Source organism: Labeo rohita, chromosome 15 (genome assembly GCF_022985175.1).
Source record: "Labeo rohita strain BAU-BD-2019 chromosome 15, IGBB_LRoh.1.0, whole genome shotgun sequence".
Taxonomy (NCBI): domain Eukaryota; kingdom Metazoa; phylum Chordata; class Actinopteri; order Cypriniformes; family Cyprinidae; genus Labeo; species Labeo rohita.
The window spans coordinates 33,861,119-33,878,152 of record NC_066883.1 but is presented as its reverse complement, the minus strand read 5'-3'; the positions used below and the strand labels follow the sequence as shown (position 1 = coordinate 33,878,152).

Below are 17,034 nucleotides of genomic sequence, written 5' to 3'. Positions count from 1 at the left end.
CGGGCCCTAGTGATGTCATCTGAAAAGAAAATTAATTTCAGCACATATTGCAAAGATGATTCCCGCACAGCAACCTACGTTAAAAAAAGCAAACGGTGTCCGTTTTGATTTCATGTGATTACAAGTTGTAAATAACCAAGACTATTCCCTTAATTACACACCTGAACTCAAGTACAACATCAGCAGTCTAACAGTAAAGGATCCGGGAGTCTAAGCGCAAGCCAGGGCTCTTTCAGCGGTGCGCAAAGCACTTAACCCCACGACGCTCTGCGGGGACCATCAGTGCAATTAGTGCACTGTAAGTCCCTGCAGATGAAAAGCGTCTGCTCAGCGGCGGCTGTAATGAGCATGGGATTTTTTTCACACTTTGTGTTTGACATTTTTGATGCGCCGTGTACAATCGAGCAGCCTTGAATCGCTGTTTGTGCTGTACAAACAATAGAAGCTTCCAAGCTGAAATGAGAATGCATACAGAGCGTCTAGGCCGTAAGTGCGCAGAAAATCCTTTGGATATAATGTGCATGTTTGTCGGACTGAGTCTCCTCATGTGTACGTGTTGGGGAAAATTGCTTTCGAAGTTGTGATTGCATGTACAAAGACACGTGTGAAGTGCTTCCTTTCAATTTGTGTGTGTGTGCGCGTGTATGCTCTTTAAGCTGTAATTGCGTCTGTGGAGTTGCGCTCCATCCCCGGGTGATTTATGGCTCATGCCAGCACAGAGCTAACAAGGGCAATAAATTCCCTCACTTGCCAGTGCTACTGCAAAATGTGTCTGCATTGAGTGTGTGTGTCTATGTGCACGCATCTACAAACATGCAATCATGCGGCGTATAACATGCAAACTGCCTCTATGTTCTTGCACTTCCTGCAGAGTCTCCGTTTTGTCCTCATTCTTTCCATCAAATCTATACAGGCACACAACAGCTGTATGCAAACAGTCGGATAGACTCCTCATTGGAAAAGTGACAGGTGAGTGACACAAAGTGCATGACCTTTGACCCCTGGGTTTGGTCACTTCGTGTGTGAGCATGCAAATGGATCAGACATTTATTTATATGTGTGTGCTTATATAAAATGGAGAATCAGTGAAAGAGAAAAGGTTAAGAGGAAAACAAAGAAGTATGCGCAGATCATTTACGGTTGCAACCATAGAAACAGGCTATCAGGAATCCTTTAAACGTAAATGTTTGATGCCAAACAGTCAAGTCTTGACTTACACAGCGTGTAATTTCTGCAGCATCAAAGAGAATTGGAAAAACAAGGGTTTCAAACAGGTTTCAAACCCATCTTTCATTGTTAAAACAGACAGTGCAATCCCACTGAGGATATGCACACTTGAAGTCAGGATTCAAAAACCACAATATTAATTAACAGGAATAAAACTGTTATATAAAATTGTATATATATATAGTACCAGTGAAAAGATTTTTTATATTTTTTAAAGAAGCCTCTTTTGCTCACCAATCCTGCATTTATTTGATCCAAAGTACAGCAAAAACAGTACAGTTTTAAAATGTGTTTACTATTTAAATGAACTGCTTTCTATTTGAATATATTCTAAAATGTAATTTATTCCTATGATTTATAGCTGAATGTTTAGTATCATTACTCACATGATCCTTCAGAAATCATTCTAATATTCTGATTTTGGAGCTCAAAAAACATGTATTATTATTATTATTATTTCAAACTGATTTAAATATTGATAATAATAATGATTTCTGAAGGATCATGTGACACTGAAGACTGGAGTAATGATGCTGAAAATTCAGCTTTGAAATCAAAGGAAAAATTACATTTTAAAATATATTAAAATAGAAACCATTCATTTTAAATAGTAAAAATATTTCAAAATTTTACTGTTTTTGCTGTACTTTGGATCACATAAATGTAGGCTTGGTGAGCAGAAGAGACTTTAAAAAAACATTAAAAATCAAAACTGTTCAAAAACTTTTGACTGGTAGTATATATATTTTATAAATATTAACTATTATTTTTATATGTGACCCTGGACCACAAAATATATATTTTGTAGCAGTAGCCAAAAATACATAATCTTTTAAGCCAAAAATCAGTAGCATATTAAGTAAAGATCATGTTCCATGAAGATATTTTGTATATTTTTCCTACTGTAAATATATCAAAACTTAATTTTTGATTAGTAATATGCATTAAGAACTTAAGACAACTTTAAAGAGGATTTGCTCAATATTTTTATTTTTTTGAACCCTCAAATTCCATATATTCAAATAGTTGAATCTCAGCCAAATTTTGTCCTATCCTATCCTAATTTCAATCTCAATTTTTTTGTGGTCCAAGGTCACATATTACTATTACTATGTAATAATATTAATAATATAAGAATACTCATGCCTCATATAGGTTGTTCTGCACTGAAAAATGCAGATCTCAGAGTTTATTTAGACGACCTGCTTCATTAACTAAAGTGCATGAAATGACTGCACAAACTAATAAAGAAAATATATATAAAAAATATATTAAACATTCAAAACCTTGAGACAAGTAAGAATGTTGAGAAAGCTATTGTTGGGAAGCCCAGTGCTTCTAAGTCAAATGCAAATTAGCTGAATTTTGCCTCAAAATGCCTCACACCTCAGAATCACAACCTAGAATGACACCTGCAACATCTACACCTTTTAAAAAAAAGCCCAAGACAGGTGTGATATTCTCAAAGACGGAAAGTCGACTCCTGACAGACACTGATCCACCTGCTGCCAGGACACAAATCTCACAAAACCACATTTTTAAACCACTCTTACCACAGTATTGAAGCACAGAGCTGGAAATGCTTTGCTTTGTTGCTGTCAGAGAGTTGTAGCAGAGTTTAAAAAGTAGAAGGTGACTGTTCTGCACCAGTGTGTGTGATTCATGGCCTTTAAAGGCCACGGCGAACCCTCTCGTTTCAGTCTTGAAAGAAATAGACAGATATTCATGGTTTCCCCTCCTTTTTTGTCCTGATTCCCTCATTCCAGGGAGAGGTGAAAGACCACGGGAGATCTGAGGGTCGTTTTGAAACCTCCAGATCATTTTCAGGCAGCTTGCAGGTGAGTAGACACACAAACACACACACACACACACACACTCTTCTGGCCTTTGAACCCCAAACTCTTTCATCCAATCTTGTTTGCTTTTTCCCCTCAGTCTCTCGATTTACACTGTGTTACAAGTCTTGTCTACTGTACACAGTTTCAACTACACGGATATAAACACACTCACTATCATACACATTCCTACCTAGTGCTGAGTAAATAACTTTAAAATTGTAGTCGATTACCAATTACTTTTTGATTACTTTTGATCTAACTTGTAAGAAAATATTTTCCATTCTTTGCTATCAACATCATGAAGTTCATTAAACATTACATCACACCAGGGTTTCCCAAACTGTGGTTCCTGAAGGAGCTGCAGGGGGTTTGTGAGGTGATGAAAAGCTAATAATTAATTAAATCCTACAAAAGTCAAATTAAACTAATTGTGTGGCCTATCCATTTTCTGAGTAACTGTAGTCACCTGACTAGTGTCTGGTGTGCGGCGGAGTTCCATAAAAATCTCTGTAAGACTTGTACATAAGAGGTAGGTTTTTTTTTGTTAGAAAGGAAAATTTAAGGATTAGGACAAATTTCTGAATAATTTTATGAATAATTTACTGCCATTGTGTAGATACGCAATCATGTAATCTATAAAAAGTAACAGTAATCTAATTATGAGCACTTTAAAATGCAGTATAATCTAATTAAAAGTACACTACCAATCAAAAGATTATTTTTATTGTTTTCAAAGAAGTCTCTTCCAGTCACCAAGCCTGCATTTATTTGATCTAAAGTACAGCAAAAGCAGTAATATTGTGAAATATTTTTATTATTTAAAATAACTGCTTTCTATTTTTAAATATATTTTAAAATGTAATTTATTCCTGTGATCAAAGCTAAATTTTCAGCATCATTACTCCAGTCTTCAGTGTTACATGATTCTTTAGAAATCATTCTGATATGCTGATTTGTTGTTCAAGAAACATTTTTTCTAATTATTATTACTATTGTCAATATTTAAAACGGGTACATTTTTTTCAGGATTATTTGATGAATAGAAAGATCCAAAGATCAGCATTTATCTGAAATAAAAATTGCAGGATTATAGAAATTAATACTTTTATTTAGCAAGGATGCTTTAAAAGTGATGATAAAGACATTTATAATGTTACAAAAGATTTTTAACTCAGATAAATGCTGTTATTCTGAACTTACTGTTCATTAAAGAAACCTGAAAAAATTCTACTCAGCTGTTTTCAACATAATAATAATGATATAGGTTTTTTTCAGCAGTAAATATTAGAATGATTTCTGAAGGATCATGTGACTATAGTAATGATGCTAAAAATGCAGTGAAATCACAGGAATAAATTACATTTTAAAATATATTCAAGAAGAAAACAGTTATTTTAAATAGTAAAAATATTTCAAAATTGTACTGTTTTTGCTGTGCTTTGGACCAAATAATTGCAGGCTTGGTGAGCAGAAGAGACTTCTTTAAAAAAAACATTTAAAATCTTACTGTTCAAAAAATTTTGACCAGTAGTGTACTTCATTTTTGTAATCTGGTTATTTAATCCAGATTATATGTAATCAGTTACTACCCAGCACTGCCCTTATAAAACACCTCGTGCTGGTCCAAGCTGGACATAAGCTGGTGCTTGGTGGTAGACCATCTTGGATCAGAAACAAACCAGATCAAAGTGGTCAGGATGGCTTTTAGATCATGGTGACTGATCAATCATCTTGAACCAGCTTGGACCTACTAGAAATAAGCTTGCAAAACATAGCTACTATCTTAAAGCTGGATTTTCCAACAGGAGCACTTATTTTATGCTACATACTTCTTTTTCACAGTTTATTGTACCTCTGCCACCTTACAGGCTGACGGATATCACATACACACACATTTTCCACACACACTTCATCTTGCACTGTGTATTTCTTGGTGTTATAGACTTCAAAAAATGTGAGTGGTATTTGCCTTTGTAAAAATAGCTAGGGCGTTGTAGTTTAATGCCAGGATGTTGCTATGTGGTTGACTGGTTTTTAACATGTTGCTATGTGGTCGATAGATGGGATTTTTTCCCCAAGTATATTTCTTGCAGGTAAAAAAAATCAAGTGACATACTGAAGTTAAACACTTACGGTTAGGAGTTTGATCAAATCCCTAGCCCCAAGTGTGAGTAATAGTAACAAGTAATGCTTGCCTTCAGAAGCAACACTAATGAAAACCCCGGTTTTACTGACAGAAAACGCACTGTCAAGGGGAACGAGAAAATGACAGAGTGAGAGAAAAGGGGAGAGAAAAATACCGAAGGTTAAAGCTAAATGTGTGGGTCAGACAGAATGACATGACAACTGCAATAAATGTAAATAAAAGAGGTTTGTGTGGTAATTCAGTCCACCCGACAGAGGCTTAACACATAAATCAACCTCACACACACACACTTTTTGGCACATGCACACATTTCTTCACACAGAAATCATTATTTACAGATACAAACACATGTATCCACTTTGTTCAACAGAAAACTGGACAAAAACAAATGATCCCATCAAATCAGTGTATGTGAACTGAATGCAGTGCATGAAACATTAACCATAACACTATCAAAATTCCAATCGCACTTCAATCGCTCCCCCTCCATCTCAACTGTCAAAACTCGACCTAAATAAAATGTAGGCCAATTCAGTGTTTAACTGGCCTGAGGTGATAGACAAGCCACTGAAGCCTATTCACTCTTCATTTATGTGTCCCAGGAAGTCACTGTGAGTGACATATAAGTAAGGGTTTTATTTTTTTCTTTTCTGCATTACAGGTGCTACCTGCAGTATATTAAGCTCTATTCAATATCTAGTGATTACACCAAGCTAAGTTAGCTACTTAAAGTGAACCCGGGGTATTAAGACTTGAATGGTTTAATATAACGTAAATGATGTCTCTAAATATGCCGTGGAAAACCCATTAAAGATTTACGTTATTTTAAAAATCCACATTATTATATGCATATTTTGGACTATAGGGGGCGCGTTTATTTCGATGACGTGAAATGGTTGCACTCAGTGAGCTACTGATTCTCCCAGTTGCTATTTTTACCACAACACAACTCGGAAAATAAAATACTAATGCGATAACCACAACTACTGAAAGAGCTTACAGGTGGCGATAGATACAAGCGGAAGCTTAAACCAAATGCTGTACCAACAAGGAGTCTAAAAGATATCGAGTGAAATCCACCCTGAAAAACTCCTTCAGTGGCTGCGGCATCATGACAAGTGTCTGTATGTTTACATCCTGCCAGGATGGCATCTAGCGTTTCTTGTCTCTGCCATTTGTAAGCTCTTTCAGTAGCTGTGGTATACTAAAAACCTCAAAGGCATCAGTGATAAAGTGGAGAGAACAAAGATGTGTCTTTGGAAGTTTTAATCATCCACAGGCATCTTCCCATTCTTTTCTCCTCTTCTTATCACTAGGAAAGCAGTGAAGCCTTACAGTGCTTCTCTTGTTGCCCTTCGACTGGAAATTACAACCAAAAGCCACACAATGTGGCATCGTATCAGTAATTTATTTTCCGAGTTGTTTATTCCGAGTTTTGTTGCAGTAAAAACAGCAAGGGGTAGTGCCAGTAGCTCACAGACTGCAACCATTTCACATCTTCGAAACAATGGCGCCCTCCATAGTCCAAAATATGTATAAACAATGTGGATTCTTTAAATAACATGTCTTTCATGGGTTTTCAACTACATACTTCAGTAAGACACATCATTTACGTTATTAAGCCATGTAAGTCTTAATACCCAGGGTTTCCTTTAAAACACCACAATAGGGTGACTCAGAAAACCCCTGTGAGGAAAAAATGACCTTTAACTCAAATTTAATTAAAGACCGCAGCTAACCGTACAAGGAAGCCACAATATATTCAACAAAATTGCCAGCACTTTACAAGACATAATTGAACTTTTAATAAAATTCCTTCTGAAAAAACATTATCATCACATACCCGTTTCTTCGTCAATGGTGAATCTCCCAAGACCACTGCCATCACGTATGGAGTACTGCACCTCGCCATCCCTTCCCGTGTCATCATCTCTTGCTGAGACCTGGAGCACAGAAGTCCCGATCCGAACACTTTCCTTTACTGATCCATTCATGGCGAAGCTCGAGAAATATGGTGCATAGAGGTTCTCGTTAACATCTACCACCTCCAGTTCAACAAAGCTAACAGACAAGAGTGACACAGGTCGGCCTTTGTCTTTTGCTCGAACTGTTAGGTTGAAGAACTGTTGAGTTTCGTAATCCAGCTCCTTTGTAAGACGAATGGCACCGCTAGTCTTATCAACCTCAAAACGGCCATCATAGTCATTGGCGAGCGAGTATCGCACCTGCCCTCCAAGTCCAAGATCAGGGTCTTGCGTATCCAGCCAGGCAATGACCGTACCCACTGGGAGGTCTTCTAGTGCACGGGCGTTGACAACACTTGGAATAAAGGCAGGTGGACAATCGTTAACATCCTCGAGTGAGATTTTAAGAGTGGTTACAGAAAACTGTTGAGCCGCTCGCTCTGCTCGATCTCGCGCTTCCACTTTTAATATGAAGGACGGAACAAACTCACGGTCCAGTTGACCTGCAACATACACAATTCCACTGGAGCTGTTAATGCCAAACTGTGACGTGCTGGTGAGTAGGGAATACTGGATCTCGCCATTGAGACCTTGATCTTTGTCAGTAGCTTCCACTTGGATGACTTCAGTACCAATAGGAGTGTTTTCCGGAATGCGGGCCTGGTAGCCACTGTCTTGAAGAAACTGAGGTGCATTGTCATTTGCATCTGCTATGTAAACTGTAAGAAGTCTCCAGGAGGATCTTTGCGGTTGGCCTAAATCGTAGAGTGTGATGTTTAGAAGATAACGATCTGTCCTCTCACGGTCTAAAGGAAGGAAGATGCTTATTACGCCGTTCAGAATTCCAATAGTAAAACAACTGTCTGTGTTGCCATCGGCAATGACGTATAAGAGTTGTCCATTGAACCCAGTGTCTCCATCAAAGGCTTTTACCTGAAACACACTCGTGCCAACTTGTACATCCTCACGCACAGTGATGTCAGTTGGGAAGGATTTGTCAAATTGAGGCATTTGGCGGTTCACAGAAAACAGGTCAATAAAGCCTTCCTCTATTTTGGGTTTACTGCTAGCTTTGGCTTTCTTCAGAAGTTTCTCAGCTAGTCGCTGAGCTACTCTGGTTTCAGTACAGCTAAAGCTCTTGGGCGGGGACTTCCCTTGCACTACGGATATGTTCACAAACATAGGATCGGAAAAGTGTTCCCCATCTGTTGCAGTAATTTTTAGACTGAATGAGTTTTTGGGTGCTGCGGTGTTTAGGGAGTGATGTAAGGTCATGACACCAGAATCGGGATTTAAGTCAAAGTACCCTCGCTCATTACCTGAGAGGATCTTATATTTGACTAGCTCTAGCTCATCAATGTCTATGGCTGACATTGTGGCGATAACCTCACCTACCGGAAGCTCTCGAGAGATCACGCCAACACAGGCCACTTTCTCAAACAGGGGTTTGTTATCGTTAACGTTCTCTAGGTGCACAGTGACGTTGACTTCGCTCTCGCGCCTATAAGGGGAACCCCAATCCGAAGCACGAACCACAAAACTAAAACTCTCTACAGATGATTCAAAGTCGAGCTCCTGTGTTGTCGTGACTGCTCCGGTGAACTGTTGCACGCTAAAGGGCAATGGTGTCAAGCTAGCCATGCTATATGTGATGTACCCATTTTCTCCATGGTCACCATCAGAAGCAGTCACCACAACAACAGTAGTACCTACAGCTACACTTTCATTGATAAATACCACATAAGACTGCTGAGCAAATGTCGGCGCATTGTCATTGGCATCCTCAAGAATGACTCTAACCTTGACCCTAAGGTCACTGTCCACTTCTAACACCTCAAGCTCAAATACTTCCTGCTTGAGTTGGGTGAGCCAACGTGCCGTGCTGATGATGCCCGTCATGGTGTTGATACTGAAGAAGGCTGAATCAGCAGACGGGGTCAAGATGTACTCTGCATCATCTGGCTCTGGCTGGAGTTTCACAGCCTCCACAACAGTTCCAGGAGGGGCAACTTCACTCAAGAGGACCTCGTATTCGACCTTCTGAAATGTGACTTCCGTCAGGGCTGGTCGTGACAGTCGTAAACTCACTGTGTGCACAGCAGAGAACTTCTGAGGCGTTCCACGATCCCGAGCCTGCAAGCTGAGGTTTAATCCAAATGGATAGCTGTCCCAGTCGAACTGCTCTGTTGCACGAAGGACAAACTCGTTTGATCCCTTTTGACTGACTTCCTCATCCACCATTTCTTCACGTGGCAGCTCTGTCCTTTCAATGCTGAAGAGCTCAAGAAGGTCCCCAGCAACAATGCTCACCGTTTCAATCTCTCCATTCGCGCCTTCATCAAGATCCTCTACGGTGACTACAGCTACAACAGGGGACTTCTCAGTCCATACAGGTGCTAATGTAACAATACTCAACGTGGGCACATGCTCATTAATCCGTTCTACATGAACAAACAGTTTGGCTGTACTGCTTACTCCATTGTTCCCGTAGAGCTTCATTCCCCGGTCCACTGCCTGGATCTCAAGATCATAGCGACTTTGAGTGTCAACATCTAACTTCCCACTAAGAGAAACAACTCCGCTAGTCGGGTGCACAGCGAACAGCTCCATTCGCTCCTTGAAAAAGTAATAGAACTCTCCATTCGATCCTATGTCGGCATCCGTGGCAGTGACCTGAGCTATGCTGGTGCGTAGGGGTGTGCTTTCCGCAATAGTAACTGAATATGTGGTAGGGGAGAAAAGGGGTCGAAGGTCATTCATATCCAACACCTGCACACTAACTTTAGTCCAGGCCTCTAGTGTATCCCCCTTAATGGAAGCTTTCACTGTCAACAAGTAGTTGTCCTGAACCTCACGGTTCAAGATGGCAGCATTCCCCCCTTTGGTTCGTATCCGCAGGAAGCAGAAATCGCCCAGAGTGTACTCCTCGGCTTTGAAGAATCCTTCCTCATCTCCGGAGGTGATGCGGTACCTCACCTCCCAAGAGTGATGTTGGAGAGGGACGCCCATGCGCACCTGGCTGGCGGCGTAGGTGCGGGCGGCAGAGTTCTCGTAGACCGACGCATGGTACAATGGTTGAGTAAACTGTAGGCGGGACCTTTCACCTTGGCAGTGGCCTGGAGGCGGAGAGAAGAACAGCAAGAGGGCCAATTGTAGGAGAATGGCCCATATGCCTTCCCAAAGGGCCATGCTCACTGCCATCCCATCACCAAACCCATCCTGCAGACAGGGAAAAAAAGAAAGAGAGAAAGAGGTTAGGCATAACAGATGACATGACAGTACACAGCCTGACCTTTCACATCTAAAGCACATAGGTCACTAGCGGTCAGTCAAAAAGATCAAACACAGGCAGAGGAAATCGAGTACTGAAGAAGGGCTGGTAGCCAGGCAACCGCAAGCCGAATGACATCACTATCCAAGTCTCAAAATGGACAGTGACACACAATTATACACTACAGAAAAACCAGGAGGATGCAATTCAGGAAAATTCACTTACACACACACTCTACACAGAAGAAAAACAGCAGGAGAATGCAAGTCAGGAACAAAATAATTATAGAGAACGAAAGATCAAAAATACAACCCGTGAAAACTAAGACACACACACACACATTCATTATATGACATGGTTTTAAAAAAGCTCTTGAGAAAGGACAAAATGTTGTGGATTCAGCAATATACTGGTTATGATAAAGTGCTGCTGGAGAGGAAGTCTGCGAATGTGGGTTTACTTGGAGAACAAAATTGTCCCCAGAAGTTGAATCTGACAAAGCCTTTGGGGACCCAAATTGGAAAAAATGATTCATAAATGCAGCAAATTACTTTTAATTCTAAAAATGCTAACGTTTTCGTTCAGTTTGGAAGTTATAATTAGGTTTATACAAAAACAATAGCAGTCTAAGGTATGTCCTCAATTTGTTTTGTTTGTGAGTTCATGCTTGCAAGTAAGGCATTTTGCATGTGTGTAAATGTGTGTGTGTGTTGGTATGGTACATCAACTCTTGTTTTAGACACTGATTGTTTTGTGTGTGCCCTGCGGGATGGTTAGGATGTGTTCCAGTCCGCAAAAATGCAATGCTGACCTTACCATGCACACACACACTGTCCAACTTTTGCCCACACATGCATACACAAAATATACACACACAGAACCGAGTTGCTGTGGTCAGCCCACACATGACTCAGCACACACATACACACACACACATCCCCGTCCACCTCTAATGATATCCTACAGCACACTCACCAACTCGGTCTCGCAAATTGGAAAAGGCACACACACACAGAACTCAAAATGCAGAGATCAGCTTATTTTATTTCTCTGGGTCTGTTTCTCTCTCCGTCACACTCTTGTTCTCTCTCTTTGTGTCCACATACACTGACAGACAGTCTGTCAGATTAAAACCAGCAGGCATTTTGGAGCAGTCAAGGTTCAGTACGCAAACAGCGTCTTGTCTCCCCTAAAGCCTTGTTTAGACTGACCAAATCTCCGGCTCAGCTGGCCAGAGACTTTACACAACACAATAAAAACGCATATCATGAGGCCAACACAAACACCACAGCACATAAACGGATACACACTATCAAAACTACCCAGTTGAAAAAAATATATTCAAACATTTCCTGAATGTTCCATTTTGGTTATTGGTATGTTAAAATGTCCATTATATAGCAAGTTCAAATAAGGCTTTTGCAGTTGAACCAAACGTTGTGGGAACTTGAATCAAACACAATTAGCATCTTTAGGCTTTGATTAACAATATATATATTTTAAATTGCACAACCTTTAAATAAGGTTAGCCAACATTCAAAGTGCACACTATTGATCATACCAACTCCCATAGTAGTACACACAGACACACACTAATTAACTACAAAAACAAAATATTATCAATAAAAAGCCATTATCCACATTAGCACACAACATTATCAATACATACAGCCATTATGACAAGCCACTGTCAATACAGTTGCACACTAAAATAACTACATGACACATATTTCCCTGTCACAAGTCACGCAAACATTAACAAAACTCATGTACTACTAATTAGGAAACATGAATTAACTTGGCATCCCTTGTTCGGCTCATTCACATACAAACACATACTCTAAATAAAAACTGCATCGAAAAAAAAAAAACACGCTTTGTTTTCTTTTCTAATGGAAAGTGTTTGTGTGCGTGTTTATCTGCTGATATTTTGTTATCTGAAAAACGCATTATAATCTATTCTCTGACAGCTCCGCGTTTAAGAAAAGCCACAGCGCTCCGTTGCATCTGAATGCGTGTGCGTTGCGTTATGACCAATCCAATATTCTGAGAAACAGAGAGGAAGTGATGTAGAACAAAGCGCATTTCCATAACAGAGAGAATTCTAAATGACAAGTGTGTGCGTGAGATGTTCTGATATCCATAGGCCACGGCGTGATCCTTTCACTTCAGTTTCACGTTTAAGAAAAGCCGGACTGACGCATTTCTTAGAAATGTCTGTATATGTATTAGTGCTGTCACAATACCAACATTTCAGTAGCTGATACTCAATGCCAGAGAAATTTTATGCTGGAGAGAAAAGCTTTTAATCAATTAGAAATGACCTACAGTCAACCCTTACGCAAAGTAACTATGGCTATATTATAATAAAAGTGTAGTAATCATGTTTTTTTTTTTTTGGCAGACTGATTACAATTTGCATAACTACAGTTTTGCTACAGATACCATGGTTAAACTATGGTTAGTGTAGCAAAACCATGATGAATTTGTGGATTTGTGGTTACCATGTTTAACTACAATAACCATGTTTTTGAGTTTATTTGTGGTAAAACAACGGTTAATTTTTTTATGTTAATTAATGTTACACATAAGGCCCTAACGTAGACAGAATTGTGGAATCCAGTCACAAAAATTGAATTTACTGTATAGCACAGAATGCCACGGAATTTGCCAAATTATTGGATGGATAAATCAAAAGTAGGTCAGTACATTTAAAATACGATATGGACTACCGTTTATGAACATTAAGCTGCAAAAATACTATTTAAATGTGAATCCTGCATGTTTTGCATGTCTCTGTGTGAATGAATGGCGCAAATGCATGGTTTTATTTACTACACACATACTGATGCACGGGTGACATCGCTCACGATGTTTTCAGCCTCTGCCACCTCAATAAGTACATACATGAACACATGAAGAGAATCTCTAGAACTGATCCGAGAGTCACGTCATGAGCATTTTACAATTTCTTAAAAAAAAAAAAAAAAAAAACTAAAGTCACATCACATACCAACTGAATTCCAGTTTAACTTGAAGAAACTCAATGAAATATATGAATTAATGTAATGACAGTATTACTACTAGTAACAGAATTCCTATTAAAAGATTACATTATTTTTAAAGCAATATTTACCAGAATTATTTCCCATAATTTATCTAGCAGAAAAATGTAAATACACAACAGTTTTTCTAAAATAAAAAAAATTGAATAATAATAATTAGATAGATAAATTCAATAAATAATCAATTAAGTAGAGATGCTTTGGATTATTAAAAATGATTGAATCCATTAAAACAGAATATAGAAAATTAATGAAAAACAGTATTTGGCAAAAGTAAAAGAAAACATTTCATAGGGCCTTAAACATTTATAAACTGCTATTCAATACTGCAAGTTTTATGATTTTAAGTCGACATGCTTTTGAATTAATAAAATTTAATTAAACCAAGAGTCTAGAAAAATTTAAACGGAAAATTCAAAAGGAATTTGGGAAAAAATAAAACAGGTTTCACAGGGCCCCACTTATATTACATAAACAGCCAAATTAAACATAATTTTTTTTTAGCTCAAAAGCTAACCATACTAGCTTAACATTTACCATGCTATCCTAGTATACAGTAATCAACATTTGAAGTGGATCAAAAAAGTTAAATCAAAGTTTTCCTAAGACAAGAATGGGTATTTGTTTTGGTTTTAGGACAACTTTTATGAAAGGTTTTGATCCACATAGCAATTCTGTCAGTATTACATTTTTCATCAACGTATACAAAAATTGTTCAATTACAATTCATGTTTACATGTATTAGTATTGCATTTGAACAGGCAACAAAATTGCCACCTATTGGGGTCCAAAAAGACATGAAATACTTATTACTTGTCTCTTATTAAATGGCCCAGTCAGTTTCTGCATGAAGGTACAGGAACTGGTTTCACACAGGCCTCGAAGGCACCATAACGTCACGTCTAATGATCCAGAACAAATTCAAGTAAGCTTTAGACATAACCAAGTGAATATTTTATGGCTACAATGCTAGTTTCTCAGTAAAAATGCAATCACAAGTTGGACATTTATTCAGACAAATTTACTTCCTCCCAACAACTCCATCATTTTTATTCTTAAAACAAGGATATAAGTCATCACAAACTGACCAGATCAAGGCATTTTTATAACTTTTACTCTTAGAAAGCACTCGGGGACTAACAACACTGCAGAGAGACTGTTTAAATGAGATATATTTTTAATTTAGCATCAACTTTGTTTCTAAGTACTGGTGTTTTTGACATCCCTAGTGACATTACTGTTTTTTTCCTGCTATTGCTTGTGTTTTTTCATCTGTGTGACAGCAAATCCAATATTCAGAGTGTCGCATAGAGGAAGTGAGGGAGAACAAATGGCCATTTCCATAACAGAAGAGTTCTGATAGACCGTGTGTGCGTGTGTGCGGTTGTTTTGGTGTCATTAATTGAAGCGGGATCTTTATTGCTGCTGGCACTGGTTTCTGTAAGCGTCCTGTCAGTCTGAGCCAACGACCTCCGAACACGCACAAATACACACACATACTCTGGCTTTCTTCACACATGCTGCGGCTAAACGGACGGCGCTAACAAGCGCGGTGTGTGCGAGTGAGTTTGAGGGGACGTTTGTGATTTGGTAGTCCCTCATGCAATCATGCGACCCGCAGAAGCAGAGCAAAAGCCCTCGGAGAAAAAGTAAGCGGGAGAGAAGGACAGTGAGTTCAAAGCTACCAGTGGAGAGTGCATGTATTATGCATAAGACAAAGAAAGGCAGAACAAGTATGCGAGAGAGAAAACTTGTGTGATTCCCTCTTTTCACGTCCGGTCTGATATTGTCTCTTTGAAGGGGGAAACATCAAATTCTCCAAAACTGTTCACCAAGGTTAAAATTAAATTTCATATTTGAAATCTGACAAAAACTGCCTCATAAATATTGTTCCTTATGCTCCAATAGCGTTAAAAAAGCTTATTTTTCAGGCTAGGTCAGCCAGTGCGCATGCGCAGTACTGAGCGCACGTCTCAGAACGCTCAACGATTGGCTCTTTCATTAACAAGGCGGGGCTTCGCGGCCATAATGAGCGTTGCATCTTTCTCCATTCAAAACTATACGACTGACAAGTCTTGAATATTCTATAGTCTTTGGTTCAGTCTCCACTGCACTATATTTCTTGATATACGCATATATGGGTTTTATCACAAGAATAACTGGTAACATGGTACTCCATGATGCATTTGTTTGCCCAATGAAATCCATTGCCTTTCCAGTTAGTTGTGACTGCAGAACACATTCACTGTGGCTATGAATCATAATGAATCAATAATGAATCAATATAAATAATGACTCATTCATGAGTTGAATGACTCATTGAAAAGAACCAGTTTAAATGAATGACTCACTCACCTGTTGAGCATTGCGATGGCTTGCGACCAAATTTCCTTCCAACAAGAGCTGGACAATTAAATATTGTAATGCAGGAACGTAATGTCACTACAGAAACATCAATGATCTCTAATGACTTTTCAGACTTTATTTATTCTTCTGACTTTTAAAAGTGCCATTTTCTATCTGCATTTTCTCCAGTTCGAGTCCAAATCAAGACTGAGACAAGAAGAGGATCGGGTTCACATGCTCCAGAGTCCAAAACCATGAAAATATGGTCTTGGACTTGAACAAGAATTTCTTGAGTCCATAATAAGACCATATTTGCATGATTTTGGTCTTTTTATGGACTCTGGAGCATGTGGACTCAGTCTCGACCCGCTGGTCTTGATTCAAATAAACCATTCTCGACTACAGCACTGCATTATGGTCAGCATTTCACACTACAAACTACAAATTCTCAGTGTATGAACTGAACAACCTTCAAACGTGTTCTTCAATTTGCTCCGAGACTCCTTACAAATTTTCCCCACACACACAACCTCCGTAATCACCATGTTTCTCTTCAGTTCAGCTTTCTTCAGGACATCACTGGACCAATTTGCAGTCTCATAAAAAGGCCCTGCTATCTAGTATAAAACAATTAGAGAAAGAGCGACAATCGTTCCTGGTTGTACATTGTCGCCTATACAAAAAAAATTACGTCCCTCGTTCCAGCTTGAATGAACTGCCATACGAATACATGAGTTTTATAACAGAGGAGATATACAAAACGTGACGCTTACCGTCCTTCCTCACAATCTGTCCAATTCAAGTTTTTCCTTTCAAAATAACCCTTTTAAACAATGTTCTTTGTATTTCATTTCTAACTTGTGGTAAAGTTCTTTGTTTAAGCCCATTTGGACTTACTTTCCCAAGACTTTTCCTCAGTATTGCACAATCTGGAAAAATTATATTTTATTTTTTTATGCTAGTACACTGGCTGGTTTAGGTCTGTAAAGGATAAATATGACAACAAAGCCGCTAGTAGGTGTCGGCAAGTCCCTGTCTTAATGAGTGAGTGATTCATTGGATCATTCATTCAAACGATTCATTGAAAACGGCTGATTCGTTTAGAAACGAATCAAGTGGTTATCTGTGTATACATCCTAAATTATATGTGATAGTAGTAATTTTTAATACTATTTAG

At 38.7% G+C, this 17,034-nt stretch overlaps 1 protein-coding gene across 8 annotated transcripts in view; it reads right to left on the bottom strand.

Annotated features, from left to right (window-relative positions):
- Positions 1 to 17,034, bottom strand: part of fat3a (FAT atypical cadherin 3a) — a 181,176-nt gene that overhangs the window by 96,132 nt on the left and 68,010 nt on the right. For all 8 annotated transcript variants that reach the window (XM_051128945.1, XM_051128947.1, XM_051128950.1 and 5 more), the window contains exon 2: positions 7,055 to 10,394. In XM_051128945.1, coding sequence (XP_050984902.1) covers positions 7,055 to 10,376 — 3,322 coding nt within the window. In that variant the 5' untranslated portion in view covers positions 10,377 to 10,394. The remainder of the gene's footprint in view (positions 1 to 7,054; positions 10,395 to 17,034) is intronic.